Consider the following 15,460-nt stretch of genomic DNA (forward strand, 5'->3'; position numbering starts at 1 on the left):
TTAGTAAGAGGAGCACCTAATATGGATTGTTTTGTGAAAAGCATCCTTGGCTAATTAACTTTTTTTTGTACATAACGTTTTGTTTCTTAAATTGGTGTTCTATTATCTGAAATTGATTGCCATGCCCTTATTAGAAGCCCTCTGTTCTACTCCCTCTTTCAACCCATTCTTCCACATCACCTATGAATCCATTTGTTTTTTCTTTTCTTTTTGTTTTTACCTGTTTTCCTTGATCTCCGTACAAGAGAAGTTAACAGAGGGGAGTATAGGCTCAATATACTTTTCCCAGGTGGTTATTCTGCAGATCAAGATACTTTTTTGTATTCCTTTTTCTTTTTGCTGTTTTTGATAGTGATCGTTTTTTTATATAGATTAGTGGAATTTGTCCTACACTTGAGGTACCCACAAGATGGAACAGCATGTGCAGGATAAAATAAAGAAGCTGCAAACCTGTGGTTACATTTAAGTGTGCAGTGAAAATAGTTTCTTTAAAATGATGTGAAAAATATGTCTGATGTGTAACTTGCTACATCCAGTGCTTTAAATGGGCCGGTACTGTCCGGTACAGACTATCTGCACTTCTTTATTTTGAGATACCGGCACTTCTCCAGAGAAATGCAATACCTTTAATTAGAGAGTACCGCCAGTTCTCAGAAAAAAGCAGGTACTCTGGTAGAGTATGTTCACTTCTATTTTTCCATTTCAAGCTCTGGCTACATCTGAAGGATCTTTCACAAGTTGTTAGAGCCCCATGGCTTCCACATTTTCGACAATGGCTATTATCTTTGTACCATGGAGTCTTCGCCCATGAGTTCAAATAATATGCTGTGTATATTTTCAGACCGTACTATAGCTTGCGCACAATCTGATTACGGCTCTTTCTAGGATTGAGGGTCTTAGTTTCGTATGTAGTAGACCACTGCTTTGATTGGGAGCTTCTGACTCGACTGCACAGCATACAGTAAAGCACCCAAGTGTTTGTTTTTTTGCATTTTTTCATCCAAATGGCTACACTATTGCAGCTCCACCATCTCTTCTTGTTGCTTTTCTTTCAGGGACAATGTTTCATCTCTGGAGGGAGTGTGTCATCCACAGTGTGATAGTGCTCTGCAAATCACATTAAGAAATATGTGATGTGGCATTTGCTTGTCAACATTAGATTGTGGGTGTCAAATCTGGGATGGAAAGGAGCATGATTCGGGCAGGAAAACAGGTAGTTATTTGAACATGTAGATGGAGGAATTTTTTTAAACTGAGAGATTACAGGAGTGTTCAATTTGATGAACAAAGTTGTTGAGATGGTGTATATTTGGTGATCCAACATTTAATTCGTTTTATTTTGCTCTTCAGTCTACACTTTCTTAGCTTCCAAGTGCTGTAAATAACTGATATTGGTATCACTAACGGTATTTTTCTTGGGCTCTGTAGTAGCTGGTGTGGTTTTGGTTTTAGCTCTCAGTATAGCTGGTTGCGCTTATTTTGCTAGGATAATGGCCGGTTATGATACTAGCTTTAGCCCCTGTGTACTAGGTGATTTTTCAATTTGTTAGTTGATAGGATATACTGTCTATTGTTAAAGGTTGCTGCTAAAAGATGATCAGTCTGACTGATGTGCTAGTTTGTTCGCATTGGATGGTCATCTTTTGGGTTATGACAGTAATTCATTCTACTGGGTGGCTGTGGTTGATCCTCTTCTTGGTGTATATAACCCTAATGCTTCAAGTTGTTTTCTTTGTTTAACGTTCGGTAGTATCTTGATTCTGGTAGGCCCACAGCAGGCTCTGGGTAATTGATAGAGTTTGTTAGCTTGTCGTGTGGCAAGTTTTTGATTGGGGGGGGGGGGGGTGTTGCATCCTAAATGTTTCTCTCAACTTTACCATATCCTGCACAGGAGGAACTTTATCCTGTCTATCAGAAAATGTAATTGGTTTTCCAGTGCCATTTAGTTTTTCAGTTTGAGTTTTGTAAATGCCTTTTAAGTTCTTGATACTTTTCTCAATCATGATTGCATTTCTTGTGGTTGGCTCAGGCGCCTGCATGTCAATTCTGCTTCCACTGTATTTTGTCCTTTTCCAAGACTGACAGAAATTGTTCTGGGCAGTGTTCTAGCTTGTCTTCATCTTTTTTTGTCCCTTTTGGGTGTAGTTGTTTTTCATTGACTAGTTGTTAGTCTCTTAAGCTCTCTTTTATGTCTTCTGTTCCTTTAATTCTTGTGTTTAAATTGTGTGAGTCAACCTTTCTTTGTTCTTCCCATTATCGATTGTGGGTGGCTGGCATGTGAAAAGGAAATCATAGTTGTCCATTGCCACTTCTTCATGGTATTTTGATGAGCTTCGCAAGGTTACCCATGAGCTACTTTCTCTTGCCTAATAGTCATGTGTCTGGTCTAAATAATTACTACCTTCTATCTTTTTTCCTAAATAAACTGCCCTTTGTTCGTCTTTTGATGCCCTATTCTTTTGAGGTTCGAATTTCAACCGCCTGTAGTCTGATTTTTCTTTCTCTGTTTCTACCTTCACTGATAATATTCCCACAGAATTTGCATTTGCTTAGTTCTCTAGTTGTCAGGTTGTGGTTTTAGTGATGACGTTTCTTTTCCTTCTAACTTACTGTTTAACTTTGTTTTCTTCTTTATTTTTTGATTACTTCATCTATATGTACGAGTGAAAACACACAATTTGTTCCTTTTGGGTTTTGTTTAGTTTCATTAATATGGTTGTAATAAACTATTTCTCTTACTTAGTTTTTAACCATGTTTTTGGAGTTTTATAGTAATATATAAAATGAATGTGAGAGGTTCGATATGAAACAGGCGTCCTTTCCAGTTGTAATATATTAAAAGTGAATGTGTAAATAAAAAACGGAAGGGAAATTAAAGTAAAATGTTTTCTTGAACCACAGATTCGGGAGCAGAACAGATATGATTTGAAGACGGCAGGACCCCAGTCTCAGCTGCTTGCGGGCATTGTGATAGATAAGAAGCCAAGTCCAGTAAGTTAAAAAAAATAATAATAATAATAATTGAAATGGGCATTATTAAATGTGGTACCAAAGGTTCTCGGTATGCTCCTAGCAATCGACATGATATATTCTATATAATTGCATTAGTGCATTATTCTGCAAAAATATCTTGTTTTTCCTTTGGGTTCCTTCTCACGAAAGTCATTTGAAGTATTGTTTTAAAATGCCATTTTCACTACTGCTGTTTTTGCTGTACATCCAAAATATCAAAATTATTTTGAACACGTGCTGCAAGACTAATGGTACAGTATTGTGGATTCCCAAGTTCAAACTGGCACGCCATGCTTCAATCTCTACCTACAGCCTCATGTCATTCTGTTTATGCTGCAGAATTGTGAAAGTTAAGCTTAAGGCATGTGCTGATGAGTGGTGGCACATAAGAAGCTAATAATGGCAAAATGCACTATATTGGATGGTATGCATTGCAAAATGGAATATGAAAATGACCTCTTTATCCAGCAAGTGCATTAGTCAGTGGCTTGTGTTTTTCCCCATATCTAAAAGAGCAGTGAGGCATCTTGTATTATCAGGACGAATACACAGCGTTCGTTTTTCCGTATCGCTTCCGCTATATAAAACTTTATAAGTAAAATACCCTAAGAATTATATGATAGGTCCTGATGGAACATGAGGTTTTGCAAGATTCACATGCTGTGCATTATTCCGCCATCTAGTGATTGGGTCCAGAATTCTTTCTTTTCTCTTTTTTTTTTGTGGTCGCTGTCGACCACCATTTGGTGCCAGGTACGTCCCCTGAGTGACGTCAGATGGTGTCCTGGAGGTCGACGTGCGCGGTGGCCATCTTCAGATACTTTTTTCCGCCATTGGGTCTGGAAGCAAGACGAGAAGCTCCGAAGAAAGTTTTTTGCGGAAAAGACTTAAAAGAAGACTAGCATCGAAGGATCATTGAAGAGAAACCAAACAATAAATGCCGCACCCGAAGACAGGAGCAGGCTGTCTGTTTAAACACCAAAGTACTAATCCGGTCCACAAATGGCGAGGTAGGGATCATGGAGAATACCCCTTACAAATTCTGCCCGAAGTGCCACAACAAGTACGCACAGCGCGACGCACACGACGTGTGCAATCTGTGCATGCCAAAGGACCATCAAGACCAGGATTGCAAGGACTGCGCAGCATTCCAGCCAAAAACGCTCAGGCCACGTCAAAACCAAAGACAGGCCCACTACCCCACAATGTCTCAGACGTCGGAGAAACCTTCCATGAGGGACATGGGTTTCTCCAGCGATGAAGAGTAGCATGGGGCTCCAGCAGAAGGATCGGATGTCGAAATACTAGAAAAGGACTCCGAAAAATTCCCTGTCGAAAAGAAAGCGAAGGAGTTTGAAAAAGAAGACAGAGAGGGTAAGACATCTAAGATCCGTCGGAACCGAAAAGCCACAAACATAAAACACCCAAGGCAGCCCCGACGCCGAGCAAGAAGGCAATAGAGAGTCAGCTGCGATCTAAGGAATCCCACGGAACCCATGCAAAGGTTACCGAAGAGGAAAGCTCGTAAAAGGCACTGAAGCCAAGGGTCGACACCGAACCCACAAAAAAGGGCTCAGCATCGCCGAAAAGTAACGTCCATGCCGAAAAGAAGAGAAAGTCCCCGGCCTCTGACACCGAGAGGACCCTCGAGGTCAAAAAGAAGAGAAGACTCGAGGAGGAAATGGCTCTGCTCCTACAAAAGAAAAAAGAATTTGACTCATCTTGAAAGGATTTTTGAATCCCTAAAGCACATGCCGTTGAGCCGGAGAACGTCGATGCCGAAGAAGCGGAAGACACCGAGGGTGAGGAAGAAGGGATCTTCAACTCACCACCAACGCCAGAACCTCGAGGCGAAGACCCCAAGGAATACGGAGATGTTCCGGAGGAAGAGGAAAACTCAGAAAACTTCTAGGACACATGGAGCGATCTCGACACAGAGCCCAGAAGAAGAGATCTGCAGCTACCCTTTGAAAGCATCACCCCCAGGGGACCTTGCTTTTTGCAATGAGGTAGTAAAGAGGGAAGCAAACCAATTTGGGGTTCCTCTGGAAGAAGAAAGGGGACACATGTTTCCCACTGGAAACACTAGAACCTGCTACTAAAGGGACACAATACCTACCCATGTTACCAAGTGTGAGAAGTTGGCCTGATGTGCAGTGCTCACTATTCTAGTGATCACTATATATCAGTCCTAACAACCCTTATTGATGATTGGTTGTAAGTCAACCTTATAGACCAGCTATCCTAGTAGCATGGATACGAGCAGTCTAAGGCTAAGACTCTAGAGGGCGTGTTAAGCCAGCTGTTTTACCATCACATTACCCCTTGAACACCCAGTGAAAGGACACCACACAAGTTGTTATGAAAATAAACAGTGTATTTATTTATAACAAGACTACCCTGGCTCTTTATGAGACAGGGAGCTAAGCACACAACAAAACTCTTATAAAAATACTTAAGTTAGCACAGTATACACAAATGCCCGAGGGGCACGAAAAACCATATACTCTGAAAGTGGAATGCGAAATTACTAGCAGGTAAGTACAGTACTAATAGGCTTTGGAATCGCTAGGACTTGACTATGGAATAGTTAGATTACTTCTAGGAGGCCCAGGGGACTCGGGTGCAGAGTGTGCACTCTCACGCGGGATGCGGAACAAAGTCTATGATAGCTAGTAAAGTTAAAGTTAGTGTTCACGGGCGAACCCGACCTGGTAGGGAGAAAACGACAGTGGATCCTGACCCTTGGATAGTGAGGCTATGCTGGGGCACCGAAATGCCGAAGTTACCTAGCCCAGGGGCTGCAGCTGCATATGTCTCAAAAGACGTCGGGAATCCTCGTAGACGAACCAGGAGCCTGGAAGAAAGATGCTGGCAGGCGACCAGTGAAGAGAGTTCGAGGGGATCCAAGCCTGGATCTCGAAGATGGATGATACCTGAAAGCAGAGGGGACCAAGTTCGTGACTACTAGCCAGTAGTCAGGGGGGCACCAGGAGGGCACCGGATGGTAGTCACCTCGGCTAGGTGAGTGGGTGACTCTGTGCTCTGCAGATCTCACGGACCAGGAGGCGTTGTCGGCGACCAGGATGGAGGGGCGAGCTGTCCCACGATGGATGAAGCTGTCGTCGTCGAAGAACCCAGGATTGGGCAACAAAGCCTTGGCTAATTCAAGCCCACGCGGTGGACTCAAAATGGCGTCTTGAGTGGACCAGGAGGGTCCGGGGTGCTCCTCTTCGGGAAGGGAGCAAGAGCCAGTCTGGAGCAACCAGACCAGCAGCAGTGATGTCGTCGGGCGTCGTTCAGAAGGCCACAAGCCAGCGGGCTAGTAGCCAAACAACGCGGTGAGCAGCAAAAAGCAGAAGGGCCCCACGCCGATCGTGGAGATGCTGGGGGGCTGCTCTTCGGTGCTGGAGCTGCTCAGGGTTGGGGCTTCTCGGACCCCAAAGCACTCGCCAGGAGATTACTCGGCGGGCTTGCTGTGAAGAAGTCGTGCAGTCTTGGCAATAGTCGGTCCCTTGAGGTCTCGTCGCACTCACGGTTCTCAGCTTGGCTGTAGAGGTGAGTAGAGGTCGGAGGTGCCAGGGAAGCCGGGTCTTGTCGAGCTGGGCAGTCGGATTCCGGAGGAAGGACTTACAGCAGACCGCAGTGTTCTTAGGATGGTGCCTGCGAATGCAGGGTGACTACTCCTTGGTCACAAGGGAGAATCTTGAAGAAGAAATCTTGAAGTCCTTTCGCAGAAAGTCGTGTCTTGATTCCAAAGATGATCTGATTTGGAAGGGGGCCAGTTCCTACCTTTATCCTGCAAAAAGGGGCTGGCACGCGACTAAGTCCTGCCCTATGGGTGGGACTAGGAGGGGGGTGGTTACACCCCTCTCCTTTGGCGGGCTTTCCCTAGGCCAGGGGCTGGAGTGCCCCTGGAACTGGTTTCAGCCGGCCTATGCACAGTGAGCACCGGGGTGCCACTTGCAGTCACCTTCCTCTAAAGCCCTGCCTACCTAGAATACACAAAATCCTGTCTGGGACAGTGCTGGCACCGCTCCTGGCAGGAAACCCTTTGTCCTTGCCTCCTGGGCTGGGAGGACTCCCAGCAGCAGGAGGGCAGACTTGTGTCTCGGTGGCAGCATCCATTTTGTGGAGCTAAGGCTCTGTTTGACTTTAACCGGGGTTACAGGCTACATACATGTCGTGTCCCTCTAGAAGGGTGGAATGCTAACCCCGTCGCCAGAATTGGCGAGGGGTTAGTATTCCAATTCGTATGACACCTTACTCGACATGTTTTGATAAAGCGATACCAGAGTTGGCATATAACCGCGAGGATTATAATGCACTTAAGAGTATATGGTATGCGATATCATGGAAACGGCTAAGGGATGGATCCCGAAAGCCGCAGACAGGCTCAGCTCATGCCAGAGCACTATCTCACACGATTCCAAGCACTCTGCCTTCAGGATTGTCAAGGCCTGCCATAGGAGTGACTGATAGGAGATCTGTGTGCCCATTTTAGGGTTAGATATAGGAATACTATATCTAAAGCAAAGGGTGATTACACCACCTTGCCCCAGCTGTCGTGCAGCCAGTTGTGTCAGATTTGGATGGCCAGCCAGGGGTGGCATAATACATGCTGCAGCCCCTGGTAGGCCCTGGGTACACCTATGCCCTGGGTACCTAAGGTACACTGTACAGGGACTGATAAGGTGACTCCGTATCCAATTAGATATGTACCTAGGTGTTAGACGGGGACCGGGAGGGCCGGCCGAGCACTGTGATCGCACAGACAGGTAACTTCCCCCCCACAGATGGACACCACACAAAGATTAGGGTAACACCTTTTATAGGCACTTCGGGTAGTAGTGTGGTACGATACAAGGCGATCAGGACACGATGATCCTCTCAATTCTAGTCTCTAGTAAGGGAAGGGGGTAGCGGGACAGTCTTGGTACCCACGGGTACGGGTGTGTAACGGTGATAGCTCACAATCCTCGAGCTCGGTGTTCGGATGGGTCAGACCGCGGCAGCGCCGGCAGGTCCCGAAGAGGTCGTAGGTGGCAACGGGCCGCGGCAGCGCCAGCAGGTCCCAACGAGGATGGAGGTTACAACGGGCCGCGGCAGCGCCAGCAGGTCCCACGAGGATGCAGGTTGCAACGGGCCGCGGCAGCGCCAGCAGGTCCCCACGAGGATGAAGGTTACAACGGGCCGCGGCAGCGCCAGCAGGTCCCAACGAGGATGAAGGTTACAACGGGCCGCGGCAGCGCCAGCAGGTCCCACGAGAATGCAGGTTGCAACGGGCCGCGGCAGCGCCAGCAGGTCCCACGAGGATGAAGGTTACAGAGGGCCGCGGCAGCGCCAGCAGGCAGGACAATAGTTCACAAGGCAGGGCTGTGGCAGCGCCAACAGTCCGTCAAGGATGAGTTTGTCGCGGTGTCTCTCGACTCCAGGATACAACTGCCTTCCTGTCCTGGGGCTGCCCCAGTTATAGGTCTGGCGCCCTTTGATGTCCGGACCCTCGCTCTTGGAGGTCGGGAGGTCCGGGATGAGGGAGTCCAGACACCCAGCAGGGGGGCGGAGCCAGCGCCCGAGGAGGCTGGGGGTGCTCGGCACCTGGCGGGGGAGAGCCATCGACACTTCGTACTCCCATTGACCTGCCAAGTGGGCCGTTCACCTCCTGGGTGGAGGGTGGTGCCGGGATGTCGGGGCCTGGCCAGGCCCAGGGTTGGGGTCGGGCTGAGGCCGCGCGGCCGCGTGGTGCCGTGTCCAAGATGGCGGCTGGGCCGGGCAATGGTGCTGACGGTGGCCCGGGCCCTGTCCTGCGGGGAGGGAGCGAGCCCTTCATGTGGCCTGTCCAACACTAGGGTACATGGAATCCATTTTACAGAGAGAGCAGTAGGCCTGGGGCCCTGAATAGCAGGGTCCCAGGTCAACTAAATCAGAAAACCAGCAAAACACCAGGCAAAAAGTTGGGGGCAACCATAGTCAGGGATCTACCTTCCTACACCAAGTATCCTGGATCAGGGCAAAGACTCCTTTAAAGAGCCAGCCTCAAACAAGGGAGTAACTCCAAGAGTGGAGAAAAAATATAAGCCCTCTTCAAAGGACCCAAAATACATACAAGAAGGTACTATACCTGACTCCATCATTGTAACCATGGCCAGAAGGAGAGCAAAGGCAGTCTCCAACACAGGGCCTCCACCAGAGAAGGAAAGTAAAAGGATGGATATGGTGGGGAGAAGGATGGAAAAAGAAGCTGCAACTCAGTGGGGCATTGCTAACGGCAACGCCCTGTTAAACAGATATGGCCACCAACAGTGGGATGAAATTGAAGAGCTCTTAAACAAACTCCCAGAAGAGGACAGAAAGAGAGCAAAATCTATCGTCCAGGAAGGACGAAATGTGGCGAACACATGCCTAAAGTCAACCCTAGATGCAGCAGACACTGCAAGCAGGCAAATGTGCACTGGAACAATACTCAGACTGCATGCCTGGCTCAGAATATCTGGCTTTAAAAAAGAGGTCCAAACGCCAATCATCAACAGACCTTTTAACGTCGAAGCTCAATTTGGGAAGTAAGTAGGCAAATCCCTTCAACAAATTTAAAAGGACAATGAAAGAGCATGGGCATTGGGGGCCCTACAACAAAGAGGTTCTTTTAAAAGAGGAGGCTTCTCTAACAGGAAAGCCACAGGTAGAGGGGGCTTTGTTCAAGGGCAACAAATGTCACAACAACCGCAAGGACAAAACCCAAAAACAGCAGTTGGGACAACAGTCTAGCTACCAAGGGTGGCCGCAACAGCAGAAGCAGCCGTTTCGAGGAAGAGGGAATGGCAGAGGAAGATGCCACTACTCTAGAGGCAGAGGAAATGGCACAAACTGACTTAATCACAGGAAAAGACCCACACAAGACACCAGTGGGGGGGGGGGGGGAGAATATCCTTTTTCCACAGAGAATGGGAAAGGATTACAACAGACAATTGGATTTTAAAGTTAGTAAAATACAGATTTTTTTATTTTTTTATTTTTTTAATTTTCTTTTTTAGTCCTCATTCACGCCCTTGGTGTCCAAATAATAGTGCGTGGAGATAGGCGTACTGTCACAGATAAACTGGTGGGGGCACTGGATAATACGAGGTGGGTCGCCCATCAGTACTTTAATATACTCCAACGGCACCACATCAGAACAACCATCGGGGTAGTATGCTGCAGTCAAATACCCAATCTTGTATCGAGTCGCCCTATTGGGTATACAAACATTGAAAAGAGAGAATGCCAAGCAGCGTAATCATTGGACTTTGGGGGGAGAAAAAAAAACCCCGGTCACGTACAGTTTAATAAAGACCAGAAGTTTCTCTTGTCTGGGTTACCTGATCTTAATAGGTCCATTTTTGATGTTTGTAGCACCGAAGTGCGCCAGTCCTGCAAGGTGGGGGGTAACAGATCCTTCCATTTCCTACAGATATCTCTTCTGGCTAACAAAATACAAAAAAAGTAAGTTCTTTGCTGGACCCTGAAACTCTGGTGCAACCCCAAAAATTATAAGAGAGGGACATAGCCGGACTTGGGAGCCTAAGGCAGTAGTGAGTGTGAGGCAAACCGCATCCCAAAAAGGCCGTAACAGGGGGCAATCAAGGAACATATGCAGGTCAGAAGCCGCCATCAGACCACATTTAGGGCATGCCACTGTTGAGTTGTTTGGAAACTTTTAGATTCTCCAGTAATAGGGGTGTCTTTCATAGATTCACATGCTTGAATATTCCCCGTCGTCAAAGTGGGAGTCCCACGGTAAATAAAATAGCAATAATGCTAAATATATATAAATATATATAAACATAATACAAGAAAAAAGAAAGGAAATACAACTGGAATCCTCAAAAAACGATTCCTACATAGGAATGCAAGGTAAACAGAAAAAACTATTTGTAACACATTAGTGTCATTATGTTAGTCCAAATTACAGCCAATCAGGCGCCAGCACCCTCTAGAAACTTCTCCTCAGAAGCTCAAGCCCTCAGATTTTCTACCGCACGTCGTGTGAAGGGAGTCTCCCTGAGCTCTGCTCAGTTTTCAACTCTACTCATCTAGTTTCCAGTGTTTATCTCAACATGTCAAGTAAGAAGTCTTTATTCAGACCTTGCTCTTCTTGTGGGAAGCTGCGCCTTTTTGAAAAGGACCCGCAGCAGAAGTGTATCTACTGTTTATACCCTGATCATGAGGCTGCCAGCTGCAAGTTCTGTAGAACCTTCTCTACTAAGACTCTTAAAGACCGAGAAGGCTCCTGTGGTGTCTTCTGCCACTCCTACCACCTCTACGCCCACGAGACCTGGCTCTCAGCCGTCTTCTGCTGCCTCTCGAGGTGTTTCCACGACTCTTTAAAGTTCCGCCGTCGACGGGAGCGTCGACGAGCGTTCCGACGACGAGAACAGCATTGCCTGCATCTTCGACGACGACACTGACTACCACTTCAGCCTTCTCGTCGTCGACGACGGTATCGTCGACAGCCTACATGTCGACGAGGGTTTCGTTGCCGTCTAAACCTGTTCCATCGACGATTCCCATCTCGTCGGCGAAGAAGAGAGAATTCTAATCGAAAGACCCGAAGAAATCGTCGTCATCGACGACTCCGTCGACCAAGGTCTCGTCGACGAAGGCACCGGCGACCAAGGTCTCGTCGACGAAGACACCGGCGACCAAGGACTCGTCGACGAAGACACCGGCGACCAAGGTCTCGTCGACGAAGACACCGGCGACCAAGGTCTCGTCGACGAAGACACCGGCGACCAAGGTCTCGTCGACCAAGACACCGGCGACCAAGGTCTCGTCGACCAAGACACCGGCGACCAAGGTCTCGTCGACCAAGACACCGGCGACCAAGGTCTCGTCGACCAAGACACCGGCGACCAAGGTCTCGTCGACCAAGACACCGGCGACCAAGGTCTCGGCTACCAAGACACCGTCGACCAAGACACCGTCGACCAAGGTCTCGTCGACCAAGACACCGTCGACCATAGCCCCGTCGACGAAGACTCAGTCTACGGAGGCTCTACCAGCTTCGACAACGGCCCCGTCGACGACTTTGTCTACAGTGGATCGCCCGTCGACGACCACACCGTCGACGAAGACTTCTCCAAAATTACCTTCGTCGACAGCCAAGTCAGTCTCGTCGACGTTAACGACGACGGCACCGATTTCGTTTGCCTCTTTGCCGTTAGTGCCGTTGAAGACTTCTGAATCTTCACATCGTCGCACTACGGTTCCCTGCCAACAGATCTCTGATCCAGAGCCACAACCACCTTCTCCGATGTTTGCAACTACATCTGAGCATGACACAGACTCGGAGCATGAAGGGGACACGTTTGGGGCGGCACATAGTCCCTCTGATTTAATAATTAAATGTCAAGACTCTGATTCTGACGACGATGGCGGAGACCAAGAGTCTCAGCAAGAAGAGCAGTTGGTCCAAGTTCCTATGGCTACCATTCCATTAACCTTGATCTCTAATCTCCAACATATGCTGGATGATTACAACCGCCGTTTTCCTGCAACACCGCAGACAACACCTTTACAATCTCCTGCTCCTGTGGCACTACCTCCACCTTCTTTGCCGCCTATCTTACCACCTACAACTTCGTCTCCGGTTCAGACGTCAATTAGAATCCATACCACTGTTTACCCGCAGGATGCGGATCATGAGGCGGTCCCAGAGCGTGAGGACGGAGAGGTCCCTGACAACTCGGATGACGATGCAGGCGACCAGGATATGGCTGAATGGGACGATTATCGGGCACAGACGCCCTCTCCTCAGCCTGGGAACTCGGGTGAATCCCCACCGGTAGATATCGCCAGTTTCCATCTTTTAATGGATAAAGCGGCTCAGCGTTTCAAATTACCGCGATCACAACGCGTGGAAGACTGTTTTCTTTATGATTTTAAAGATAAACCTTATAAGCAGGTACACACAGTTCCTATCAACGATTTCATTTGGAAGGAGGGAATTAAACTAATGAATGCTCCAAACTCCTTACCTGCTCAGATACCGCGCCTTGAGAAAAAGTACAAGGCCCCAACTGGTTCTCCAGCTTGCCTGATTTCTCACCCCAAGCCGGACTCTGTGGTGACTCAGGCCGCACAGCATAGAGCACGGAATCCAGCGTCCCAGGTCACAGCCCCTCCGGATAGAGAGGGTCGACGCTTAGATGCTATTGGCCGCAAGTTCTCAACGATGGCTTCAACATCTGTCCGGGGCAGCCAATGCCTTAGCCATCTTGGGACGTTATGACCGGCAGATGTGGTCAGACATTTCAGATTTCATGGCACTCATACCTGATGCTTCCAAGGCTGACGCTCAACAGATTCTTCGCGATGGTCAGGGGGTGTCGGAAGAAATGATCGACTGTGCAGTCGATATTGCTAACACAGGTTTCCGTCTGCTGGCAAGTGCGGCTGCACTCCGACGACAAGGCTGGCTGAAGTTCACCTCCTTCCGGCAGGAAGTCCAATCCAAAATACTGGATATGCCTTATGATGGGGAATCGCTATTCGGATCCCATATCGATGACGCCCTTAAGTCCATTAAGAAGGACACCGATATGGCAAAGTCTTTGGGCACGTTGCAATTTCGGAAGCAGTCCTTTCGAGGTGCGCGCGGACGCGGCACTTCTTCCAACGTTCGAGGTGGGCAACAATACCGCTCCTACAATCAAAGCGCCCAACGTTACACGCCCAATCAGCAATCTCGTCAGCAGCCCTCCAGACCATACAGAGGAAAGTCTTCTTATCGTGGATCCAATCCAAAACGCCAATGACTTTTGTCACCCTCAAAGTGTTGGAGGACGAATCTCTCTGTTTTATTCTCAGTGGTCCACGATCACCTTGGACCGCTGGGTTTTGGACATTGTCAAACGGGGTCATACCCTGGAGTTTATAGAGATTCCTCCTTGCACTCCACCTCGTGGCCCGCCTCCTCCACATCTCAAGGAGCTTTACCATCAGGTCCGTCTTGTTTTAAAAGGTGCAGTCGAAGTGGTCCCGAAACATCAAAGAGGGAAGGGTTTTTACTCTCGATTCTTCCTCATACTCAAGAAGACCAGAGATTGGCGACCCATTCTGGATTTGAGGGCTCTCAACCAGTTCCTAAAGTCACAATCGTTCCGCATGCTGACGCTACTGGAAATCCTGCGTCTTCTATCCAGCGAGGATTTCATGACCACCATAGACCTTCAAGATGCATACTTTCATGTCCCAATAATCCAACAACATCGCCAGTACCTGCGTTTCAAGGTGGGACCAATGCATTTTCAGTTCAAAATTCTGCCCTTCGGACTGCGATCAGCTCCTCGTGTGTTCACGAAGGTACTGGCCCCTGTGGTGGCTCACCTGCGTCTACAAGGAGTTCAAATCTTTCCATATTTAGACGATTGCCTTCTCAAGTCTTAATGCCACCATCAGCTAGGTCAGGACACTCGCCTTTGCCAGCAAGTGTTTCAGTCTCTGGGGTTGACCATCAACGTCGAAAAGTCACAGTTTGCGCCTCTCCAAATCAGAACCTTCCTGGGAGCGATCCTAGACACGCAGCTCTCAAAAGCGTTCGTCTCGAACGAGCGACGTCAGAAGATCCTTCGTCTTGTCTCCCTCATTCGAAGAAAACAGTCCGTTTCTGCTCGGACGTTAAAGTCATTCTTGGGAATGGCTTCATCTTGTATCGCACTGATCCCAAATTGCAGGTTGCGCACCCGTCCCATTCAGGAGGAACTGTACTTAGTGGCGTCAGGTCTCCGGGTCCTTCAACGACCTAGTTGCCGTCACAGCTCGCATGAGAGAGCCTGCTTTGGTGGGCGCAGCCCACGAATCTTGAAATGGGAATGTCCTTCCTCGTTCATGCTCCAGATCTTACGCTGACGACGGACGCCTCCCTGGAGGGGTGGGGCGCTCATCTCCAGGGCTTATCCATCAAGGGCAAGTGGACGCCGACGCAACGCACGTGGCATATCAACAGGCTCGAATTGATGGCGATCTTCCTAGCGCTCAAGTCCTTCCTCCCGGTTGTTCACGGGGAGTAAGTGCTAATCCAAACAGACAATACCACCAGTATGCACTACGTGAACAAACAGGGAGGGACCAAGTCTCCACATCTGTCCCGCTTGGCCCAGTAGATCTGGGATTGGGCTCTCCGCCATCACATCACCTTGACAGCTGTCCACCTTCCGAGCGTGTCCAACCTCCTGGCGGACTCTCTGAGCAGGTCCACTTCCTCAACACACGAATGGGAACTGCACCAACCGACTCTAGATCTTGTGTTTCGCCAGTGGGGTCACCCAGATCTAGACCTCTTTGCAACACCGGAGAATCGGAAATGCCCGTCTTATGCAAGTTGGCATCCCCACCCCGGGTCCTGCGGGAATGCCCTTTTGATCGACTGGTGCGATCTATTCGCTTACGCTTTTCCGCCACTCCCATTAAT

The 15,460-nt window shown here is 48.4% G+C and overlaps 1 protein-coding gene across 11 annotated transcripts in view; it reads left to right on the forward strand.

The window, feature by feature from the left end:
- Positions 1-15,460, forward strand: part of ADD3 (adducin 3) — a 455,953-nt gene that overhangs the window by 358,505 nt on the left and 81,988 nt on the right. For all 11 annotated transcript variants that reach the window (XM_078643745.1, XM_078643752.1, XM_078643750.1 and 8 more), the window contains one exon: positions 2,902-2,991. In XM_078643745.1, the coding sequence (XP_078499871.1) occupies positions 2,902-2,991 (90 nt within the window). The remainder of the gene's footprint in view (positions 1-2,901; positions 2,992-15,460) is intronic.

Source organism: Lissotriton helveticus, chromosome 5_1 (genome assembly GCF_964261635.1).
Source record: "Lissotriton helveticus chromosome 5_1, aLisHel1.1, whole genome shotgun sequence".
Taxonomy (NCBI): Eukaryota; Metazoa; Chordata; class Amphibia; order Caudata; family Salamandridae; genus Lissotriton; species Lissotriton helveticus.